The sequence below is a fragment of the Notechis scutatus genome, chromosome 5 (assembly GCF_049901735.1).
Source record: "Notechis scutatus isolate UNSWTSFEM ecotype Mainland chromosome 5, rNotScu1.2, whole genome shotgun sequence".
Lineage (NCBI taxonomy): Eukaryota > Metazoa > Chordata > Lepidosauria > Squamata > Elapidae > Notechis > Notechis scutatus.
In genome coordinates this window covers 87,739,590-87,749,874 of record NC_142013.1, presented here as the reverse complement: position 1 = coordinate 87,749,874, position 10,285 = coordinate 87,739,590, and the positions used below count along the sequence as shown (strand labels likewise).

General features: G+C 44.9%; 1 protein-coding gene across 3 annotated transcripts; it reads left to right on the top strand.

Moving 5' to 3' along the window:
- Nucleotides 1-290: 290 nt before the first annotated feature.
- Nucleotides 291-7,689, top strand: ING1 (inhibitor of growth family member 1). Of its 3 annotated transcripts, none has more exons than XM_026668898.2 (2): nucleotides 291-1,730; nucleotides 5,873-7,689. In XM_026668898.2, the coding sequence occupies exons 1-2, from the start codon at nucleotides 1,589-1,591 to the stop codon at nucleotides 6,574-6,576; spliced, it is 846 nt and encodes a 281-aa protein (XP_026524683.1). In that variant the 5' UTR covers nucleotides 291-1,588; the 3' UTR covers nucleotides 6,577-7,689. The 3 variants fall into 3 exon arrangements, with proteins under 3 accessions (XP_026524683.1, XP_087823414.1, XP_026524684.1); XM_087967288.1 differs by lacking the exon at nucleotides 291-1,730 and adding an exon at nucleotides 3,601-3,696; XM_026668899.2 differs by lacking the exon at nucleotides 291-1,730 and adding an exon at nucleotides 5,036-5,206.
- The last annotated feature ends 2,596 nt before the right edge of the window (nucleotides 7,690-10,285 follow it).

Genomic DNA, 10,285 nt, shown 5'->3' with positions numbered 1-10,285 from the left:
AGTAGCCATTATCAAGGCGCATGCGGCATCACAAAAAAAGGGGGGGGAGCAGGTATAGGGAAATGTAGTCTACTTTTTTGCATCTTTTCGCCCTCCATTTTATTCACAAGTCATCAATTTGCGCATGCACCGATTTTTACTTGCCTCTTTTCCGGCTCTGCAACCCGCAGCCTGTGACTGGGTTAGAAAGCAAAGGGGTGGGAAACAACCTGACAATGGGATTGGGCCATCCTGTTGTCAGTGTTGGATTATAATGATAGAGGCAGTGGCTAACTTCAAGCCGGGAAGGAGACGGCCTCCTTTTTAACTCGGGGAAACTCCTGCAAACTGGAGAAACGAATCAAATGCAGAGGGGAGGCAGAAGGGAGCCAACAGCTGCATCCCTGCCTCTCTGAGCCTCTGCGGCTCGCTGCCGAGGACCGTAGTCCCTTGCTGCAAATTCTCCCAAGTTTACGCCCGGGGTCAGACAAACCCCAAAACCACCATCACAAACTCTTACCATCTCTGCCCGTTCTCCGGTCGGCCGGGGCCAAGCAATCCAAAGGCTCCGGCGGAGGAGTTCAAAAGCCAGCCGCCGAATGAAACGCCGCCCACCAACTTCAGACGTCTCTCTCCTCTCTCTCGTTTTGCCTTTGGCCAACGCGGCCCGAGTTCCCGCTCCAGCAGAGGCGGCGCAGCGCAACCACCACCCCCCACCCCCCCTTTTTTTTGTTAGGAAAAAGGAAAGAGTAAGCAGTATTGCGTTTGCGACCCCCCTCCTCCTCCTCCTCCTCCTCCTCCTCCCCGAGACATGACTACGTCAGAAAGCTGTATTTGGCTGGGCATGCACAAAACCCCATTCCCGTGCAGCTCCCCCGCCCCCGCGGTCTCACTTCCTTCTGGGGAGGAGGGAGAACCCAGCACAACTGTGGAGAAAGCGGCGCATTGAGCGTCCTGGCTGTTGCTGCCGCTGCTGCTCTTGAGGGAGGGGGAGGTTTGCAATGGGAGTGCTGCGCACGCGCACTAGCTGGCGGGGTTGAATGTTTCCCAAGTGTTTGAAACTGGTATTTGGGTTTTCCACGTTGGATCAAGTGCGGCGTACAGAGCAAAGCTGCATTAAGATCACCGGCAGCAGAGGAGCAGCGGCAGGCACTGGAGACGCTGCTTCTGCCTTCTGCCAAGCGTTTTTAACCGCTCGGATCCTACTTGTCTGCCGGGGGAGATCTGTGTATTTTTTTAAGACCGTCTTCTCCCCTTTCCACCCTCCCCTCTCTTGTCCACACACTCACACTGAGACGCACACACATCCCTCTGATTGTTCCTACCACCTCCTTGGTGAGTTACCGACAACGACAGCCATTCAATCAGCTGCTACTGCCGCTGGAGAGACTCGCGGACTGTGTTGCGCCTGCCTGTTCAGGGAAGAAAAGATTCAGATGTAGCTTTTCTGGTGTTTTTTTCGGTTTGATCGAGGAACCGGAGAGAGGCACCGAAGCGGCGGAGGACGGAATCTCTGCCATTGGGGCTGCCGTGCTGGAAAGGAAAACTCTCGCCCTTTGGGGTGAGAGGACGAGATACACACACACACATACCCACAATTTTCGGCCGGATGAAAATGTTGAATCCTGCCAACGGAGAGCAGCTCCATTTAGCGAACTATGTGGAGGATTACCTGGACTCGATCGAATCTCTGCCTTTCGATCTGCAGAGAAATGTCTCCCTGATGAGGGAAATTGACGCCAAATACCAAGGTAAGAGCTTTCTCCTTTATGTGTTGGTGGACGAGAGAGTCTGTAGAAGCCACCTCGGCTTTGCCTTGTTTGTAGAGATGGTCTCTTGGGTCCCTTCCCTGCGCCCCCGAGCTTGAAGCAGAGGGTGGCTTTTATTATCAGGATTATTTATTAGTGAGAAGAGGAGCAGAAAGCAGAGTAGAGAAGGGGGGCTGCTCTGCAGGGATGCCCAGTTCTTTTTTCCTCTTTCGGGGCGGAACAAAAGGTCTTCCTTTCGGTCCTCCGCTCTGAAGCGAGGACTTGGCTTTTTAGGTGTAAAAATGCTGGACAAAAAGGCGGCGGCATCGAAGCGGGGCAGGGAAATCCGGGGGCATGGGGCACGGAGGCAGCTGTTTCTTCCTCTTTCCCAGGCGAAGAGGGGCTGCTTTTGGGGACGGTGGGACAGCGGCGAGGAAGAGGATGAGGGAGAACGACTAGGGCACCACATTGAGGAATTTCTAGTATTCGCAATGGCTGTAGTAGGAGAGGGTGCTAGTAAGAGGGAGAGGGCGGGCGGGCGGATTAGCTGGAGTGTGCGAGGGGTGGGCCGGGCTTGTAGCCTTCCGTTCCCTCTTCTTTTTTTCAATGGGGTTTGCTTTCAAAACGGGCTGTTTTCGCCCGAATTCTGCAGGGAGAGGGAGCTGAAAGTGATGGGAACCGATTATATAAATCCCGTGTGGGCTGGGGCTGTGCGGAGGGGCCTCCCCCTTCCCAAACTCCTGCCGCGTTTTGCAGCTCTTATAGGAGGCTGGCTCCGTCTCTCTCTCGCACTCTGCAACCCGGGAAATGGTGGTTGGAGTTAAAGAGCTGGAGAAGTCCTTTGTCACCGGGTGCTGTGAGAGGTAAAAGGGGTGGAGAGCGGTGAAAAGAGTGCGACGGCTGCTAGTGGAGGTGACACCGGAGTGCCCCTGGCACGTTCAAACTCCTTTTCCGCCGGTGAAGAATTGGAGATGGGAGCCGGCTCGGGTTTGCGGCGCTTCGGGAGGAGTAGGATAGGACCAGCAAGTATTTGTTTTGTGGTGAGGACTTAATAATGTGTCGTCCGTAAGACGCGCCAAAAAAAAAAAAAGCAGGCGAGAGTGTGTGTAAGAAAGGCGAGAAGGAAGGGGAAGATACGAGCGTGAACTTGCGGGTAGGAACGGGTGTTTGAGGAGGGGTAATACGGAAGAGAGGAGGGTTGAAGGACAAGGGCGGGCATTTCAACCCGCGGTGAACACTCGACTGCGCTAAAGGGAGACGCCTCTGCGCTTGAGCTCTAAAAGAAGAGAGTGAAAAGCGCCGTCACAGAGCTTTTATAGCTCCTCGTCATTCCCCGATTGTGTTCGCCACGCCTCCTTTGCCATTATTGGTGGAACTTCCCTCAGGAAGCCGCTTTGGCCCCGCCCTATTGCTCAATGATTAGTACCCCCTAAATTCTCTACCGATCTTCGCTTCGTAGTGACGCTTGCAGGACCGAAGGGTGGAGCGGGGGCGGGGGGGGTGAAGCGGCAGGGCGGAGGTTTCTTCTAAGAGTTCGAACTGCCCCGGCTGCACCTCTGCGATTGATTGGCTTGCTAGTTGAAGAAAAGACTTGAAGGCGTTACGGTGACCAATGGGTTGATGTGGAAGATGAAGGCTATCGTCGGCCCGCCCTCGGGACTTGATTGGAACATTGGTATTCAAGGAGGTGGAGGTTGGTTTGGGGCTTTCCCTCCTGATTGGTGAGAATATTTTTTAGTTAGAAGGTGGGCTATTGGTATAATTCCTTATTCTAATTGGACGGTTTCGATCCAGGCGGGCTGTGGTGGGAGTTGCCAGACCTTGATTGGCCGGTTGAACGGTTTCTGCTCTTCGCGTACGTTCTATTAAAGACAGACGTAAAGAGAAAAACAGACATACACGCACTCAACGCCTACCGCCACTTCCCTTCTAAGAACAATGGTTCTCGAAATCGCACCCTGTGGGAGGGGTGAGGAGGGAGTGGCTTCGTTGCCTGAAAAGGAGACGGGGCGGAGGAATAGGCAAGGGAGGCGCTTCTGATTGGCTGAGGATAAGAGAGGCAGCTGGGACGAACTAGGTCTCTTTCGAATGTTGGGAGCGGACGCGAGCGCACACTCCCGGCGACGGGGCGGGGCCGGAGGGTCCTTGTTTTCCCGCTCCCTGCGCGCGCTCTGCTGGTTCTGCTCCACCCCTCAGCGACGCTGCGGGGAGGCCTCTTGTGCTTTGGGTTGGCTCCGCCCCTTTATCCGCGAAATTGGCTGGTGCCCTGGAAGAAAGGTGGGGGCGGGGCCTGCTCTTTCGCTCCTTCCCCCTCCCGCGCGCGTTGATTTACTTAAGGCTCCGGCCGGGCCTTGGCGACTGAGGAAGGGATGTGAAACGCTGCCCGGCAACGGCCTTTTCTTTTGCCCGAAGCAGAGAGGCGTCGGGGCAAATCCACGTTTGCTCTCTTCCCTTTTGCCCAAATGCTAGGTCTCGTTTCGCTCGTTGGGTTGATACGTTGAAGACCCCTTGAAGCCCTCGTCTAAAATAAAGACGGGGGCGGAATGAACGACCATTACGAGAGAGAGGAGACGTCGCCTCAGTCCCAAGACAGGCGCTGCCTTATGTTCGACATAGAAAGTGCGCGGGGTTGATCTTTGCATGTGAATTACACGAAATACACATTGTATTTTTCCCCCGCTATGTTTTGCCCCCTCTTGATTTGAAAGAGGCGGACATATTCCGGCCTTGAAAAGCTTATGTATTTCCTCAAGATGGCTTACGAATAGCTCGGATTTTAGAGTGAAAACGCTGGCTAAAACTGCTCAGCATATAATCAACAGAAGCAAAGATAATAAATTGCACAATTTGCATCGCATGAATTTATTACTATGTTTTTAGAGGCTAATACATTAACGGCTCAGCTAGGTGGCGGTACCTCACCAACCTTGCTGGTTTTAAAAGCTATGCTATTTGTTACAGTAAGTGGAAATTAGATGGGAGGCCACCAGGAAATTCCCAGCACTGGGGAAAACCTCTGCCCCCCAAAAAAAAGAAATGAAAGAAGACAGTTGTAAACTATTGTTGTGAAACTTTAAAAAAAACATGTCCGTGGAATGACCAAGAAGCTCAAGTCAATTTTACCTTTTTTATGTTACATGCACAGAAACATACCTCTAAATAATGAGCAAAATAAACCATGGTGACTTGAAGTAAAATCTGAGTAAAATCTTGAAGCAACAAGTTTAGTACAAACAAGGGAATGCTTATTTTATTTGATTATCAACAGTAATTATTTTACACCCACAATATTTGTATCCCCAGGCTCCAGTTTATATCTCAGTATGCGAGTCCCTGGATGATTTTGTCTGGGATGGAAAAATAAACAGGTTGGCGCTTGGTTAGCATCTGAATGTGAAGAGGTGCGATGGGCCAGTGGCTTAATGACACTGGAGATGGTCCCTGCTCCAGTGGTTCGAGTCCTAGCACTGCGTGTCGGGGTAAGCTCCCGTCACTCGCCTCAGCTTCTGTCCACTTAACAGTTCAAAAGCATGTTCTGTGCAAGTTGTTAAATAGGTACCACTTTGGTGGGAGATGAGTAGATGCACTGTGCAGCAGATTCCTGCCAGCTCTGAGCCTTCATGGCCATGGCATCCATTTGCAAGGTGACGCTGCAGGAATAGCTGCTTATCTTTCTTTCTGGTGTGAAGCCAGCTCACCCTCTTGTGGTGCACCTTGGGAAGCGTGCAAGTGTTTCCTAAACAGACGTACTACCTTGCCACCGAAACTACTACTCTACAATGATATTATGCTGTCCTGGCTAATGTAACAATGCCATATGCTAACAATAAATTATCTGAATATGAGACAGTACAAGAGCTATAGGCTAGATATGAAATTCGTAAAAGACCATTCTGGAAAAAAGAACTAAGAGACCACTTCTGTACTGTTGGCAGAAAAGCCAAAAAGACCATGAAATCAGCAGCAGTCAAGCTCGATTTAGAAGAATTTACACATGTCTATACAAATAGTGCTTAGAACTAGAGCAAGTTACATGATGAAAGGTTTTGGGAGTTTTTTATTTCAGTAAATCTGTTTTATAAAGCGTAAATGTTTCTGTGTTGTGTACAAAGCTGACAAATAACAATCTTATTCTTTCTTTACAGAGATCTTAAAAGAACTCGATGACTATTATGAAAAATTCAAACGGGAAACAGATGCAGTACAAAAGAGAAGATTATTGCATTGTATACAGAGAGCATTGATTCGAAGTCAAGAACTGGGAGATGAAAAGATTCAAATTGTCAGCCAAATGGTAGAAATCGTTGAGAACAGAACTAGACAAGTTGATAGTCATGTAGAATTGTTTGAAACCTGCCAAGAGACTAATGACATTACTGGAAATAGCGGTAAGGCTAACCAAGATAAAGCAAAGAATGAAATACTGACTCAAGCAGAAAAGCCCAACAATAAGCGATCCAGGAGGCAAAGAAATAATGAAAACCGTGAGAATGCTTCTAATAATCACGACCATGATGACATCACTTCAGGAACACCAAAGGAGAAGAAAGCAAAAACTTCCAAGAAAAAGAAGAGGTCTAAAACCAAAGCAGAGAGGGAGGCTTCCCCTGCAGACCTGCCCATTGATCCCAATGAACCAACCTATTGTTTGTGTAACCAGGTCTCCTATGGAGAAATGATAGGCTGTGACAATGATGAATGCCCAATTGAATGGTTTCACTTCTCTTGTGTGGGACTCAATCATAAACCCAAAGGCAAGTGGTACTGTCCCAAATGTAGAGGAGAAAATGAGAAAACGATGGACAAAGCCCTGGAGAAATCTAAAAAAGAAAGAGCTTACAACAGGTAGTTTCTAGATCAGAAGCAAATAAGGCCCTGAGAACTGATATTTATTTCCTGCCTCGCCTTTTTGTTAAGGTTGCAGGATTGTAAAATGTATATTTTTAAAGGAGGTTATACATCAAACCATTCTTGTCATAGGAATGGCAGTAGGAAAAATGTTTGGGTTTTTTCCCTTGATACAGTTGTTAGCAAAAAAAAATGGACTGTCGATCAAGACATAGAGCAAAATAATAATGTTAACATGTAATGTTCAGGTTCGTCTTATAAAAAACATTTTCACAAACTGGCAAGACTTCATCGGTGAAAATGTAGATAGAAAATTGAATAACATTTTCCATTCTTATAGAAGAATGTTGTCTTGTTTTTCCAGAAAATTATTCTGGTTGTTTGAATAAAGCAGCATTACCTTGCAAGTTCAACTAACAATAAAACCAAATGAAGAGCTTAGGGTGCTTAAACCACCTTATTTTAGTTAGGTTTAAGCACACTTCACTCTGAATTGGTTTTGTGGCTATTTACTTGGAAATATGTGTTCTTTGTTTCAGTTAAAAATAATTCAAAACTCTTTCAGATATCGCCATGCACCCTATTAAAACATCTTACATTAAAGACCATTTCTTTCAGTGGGTTTTGGTTTCTAAGACAGAAGTTTATATTAGGGTGAACTTTTTTGATGGTGATTGATGCAGTAGCAAAGGAAATGAAGTTACAGCATGGCTCCTGTTAAATGTTACTCTTAATAGCTCTTAATGACAACATGTTACAAGCTTATTTTTTAAAATGCAGATGGTTAAATTTTACACAACATATTTTATATACTGGCCAACTACCAGAAAGGCCTTTTAAAAATGATTTAGTATATTTTGTATTTAACCAGAAAATGGTTTAGTAGTGAAACTTAACATAAATCAAGGCTTTATACTGTCACAGAATAATAGTGTAGCAGTCTTTACTTTGTATAAGTTGTACAAATGTACATTTTCAAGTGGTGTTGCACTTAACTGTATTATAATTGGAAATGCATCTACATGCCATGGTGTAGTCAATATGCATTTCCTTCTGTATGTATGAAAGTTGTACAGTTGTGATATTAAGGAATAAATTAAATTGAATAATCCAATTCACACCTGTGTTGCTTTTGCTTTTCCTTTTGTTCTTTTAATCTTGAATGTACTGGATTGTGAACATATATTTTAACTAGCTGGATACCTGTGCTTCGCAACGAAAGTCTGTGATCAGGCTATGCAGGAGCTCAGCTTTCCTTCTTCCCTCCCTTCTTTCCTCCTTTCCCTTCTTTCCCTTCCTTCCTTCCTCCTTTCCTTCCTTTCTCCTTTCCATTTCTTTCCATTTATTCAGCGAAAGTGTTGTAAAATACAATCCTCCAACTGTTGTCCCAAAGGTGCTTTTTTTTTCAGGAGGCAATTGGACTTCCTGGTTTTTCGTTGAAGATGTTTTGTTTCTCATCCAAGGAGCTTCTTGAGCTCGGAACTGGATGGTGGGTAATAAAAATACTACAACCTTTGATGCCAAAGTAGCTTCCTGTTTGGAAGTGTGGTTTGCATCCTTTTAGAGAGTCGTTGAGGCAACTTGGAGGTTTGTCTGTGTCCTCAGGTCACCTGAGTGGTGCAAATGGCTGTGAAGTTGCTGAGGTAATGGAACATGAGGTAACGGAATGTGAGGCAATTGGCAGTTGGATCCGAGTTCTTTTCAGGCGGGGAGGGGGAGTAGAACTCCTTAGCATTAGAGCATGTTAATTACTGTATTAAGAAATACTAATCTAATGGTCATTTCGAAAAATCCTTTCTTAGTGAGCACCTAGAAACCAAGAGGAACATACGTGCCAAATTTCAAGTTTGTAGGCTTTATGGTTCTGGAGATTTTGTGATGATGCCTGAGTAGTTTCGAAAAATCCTTTCTTAGTGAGCACCTAGAAACCAAGAGGAACATACGTGCCAAATTTCAAGTTTGTAGGCTTTATGGTTCTGGAGATTTTGTGATGATGCCTGAGTAGTCTTTCACTTTTATATATATATACTGTGTGTGTGTGTGTGTGTGTGTGTGTATATATATATATATATATATATATATATATATATATATATATATATATATATATATATATATATATATATATATTTCTGTACATTTTGAAAAAATTAAATGCTTTATAAGTGATCCTCAATATAATCCTATAAAGAAGAATGCATATTTTTTTAATCCAACACTAATTTCCAAGATGTCAGTTGGTACACATCCATCTTCTTCTGCCAGGCTTTTTCTGCCTAAAGACACATACATATGGACAACCCATGACTCATTGGATCATCACTTCAGAGATATTTCCTGACTGAAATAGAGAAAACATGGGCAGTCAAAAAACAACAACAGTAAGAGTGACTTCTGACTTCCCGTCAGCTTCCCCATTGAGTTTCCTTGTGGGAAACTGGCAGGAAACATTGGAAGTCTTATTTATTTTTCTCCTTCCTGTCACATTCTGAGTTTGGACTTCCTACCAGCTTTCCCATTGACATAAATGAGGATCACAAAGTCAACCAGAAGTTACAAGCCTGAAGTTAGCAGGAAGTAACTGGCGGCTGCTGGTTGGGGAAGTGAGTGAGTGGTTATCCGAGTGGCTGGCATAAGCATAGAAGAGCTGGGGAAAGGGGTAGGGGAGACTTAGGCAACTTGGGACCCTTTCCTGCCAGCTTTCCCATTGACTTGCTCCCTACAAGCTTCCCACAAGCAAAGTCTCTATTGGGAAGGTTGCAGGAAGTGTCTGTAATCACAGTTCTTGATGGGTTTCCCATTGACTTCTGCGAAGCTGTCAAGGAGCATAGAAACTAGAATAACCACATGGCAGCTCTAAAGTTCCCACAACTTTCTCAAACTTCGTTTCCTGATATGTCAGGGGTCCTAGCATTCTAAAAAAATGCCTATTTGAATTACCTTGTTTCAATAATTGCCTTATAGCTTCCAATTTCACCAAACTGAAGATTGCAAACAGTCAAGAGGCTTTCTGTAGAATATAAAAACATAGTCTTCATCCATTCTCTAGATATCATAAATTCAAGGATGACACAACTTTCCTCCAGGAAGTCACCTTCATTTCTTCAACCATTTCTTCCCTATTGGTGAGGTTTAGATTCAGGATAGAGAGCCTTTTGTTCCTTCATCTGCCTTTTGACAAAAGTCAGTAAGAGAAAAGAGTTAGTTAAACTTCTGATTCCTTCCGAGTTACATCCCCAGCAGATGTCAGCATAACTGAAATCATTATTATTGCATATCTCTTTGAAAGACTAATCTGATGCAGAAAGATATTATTTGTATTTTCTGCCTGCCCTGATAAATCTAGAATGAAAATGTTTTTTATTTTATTTTAAATGTTATCCAAATATTCTCAGCATGGTTGCCATGCTCTGATTTCTGAATTTTATGCATATTTTTCTTTAGATTTTGAGAAGAATATGCACCTGTCTGTTGGGACTGTGAAATGGCCAGCCCTATAGATAATTAAATTATTCTTTTAAATCAATTGTAGTTTTTCATTACTTTGCAACTCATCAGTATCATTCCATCAAGTTTCAAGATTGCCTCTAATAAGTTTATCTCCTTAAATTAAGATATCTAGTTCTCTGTTTATTTCCCACAATCCTTTTTGCATTGATGTACTACATTTGCTCCATTTAAAATTTGAGTACCATCTATCACTCTTGTCT

Bases quoted from the DNA above. Each gene is read 5' to 3' on its own strand.
- ING1 (XM_026668898.2), top strand. From the start codon at position 1,589: ATGAAAATGTTGAATCCTGCCAACGGAGAGCAGCTCCATTTAGCGAAC. The intron at 1,731-5,872 runs GTAAGAGCTTTC...CTTTCTTTACAG, and splicing joins AATTGACGCCAAATACCAAG to AGATCTTAAAAGAACTCGAT.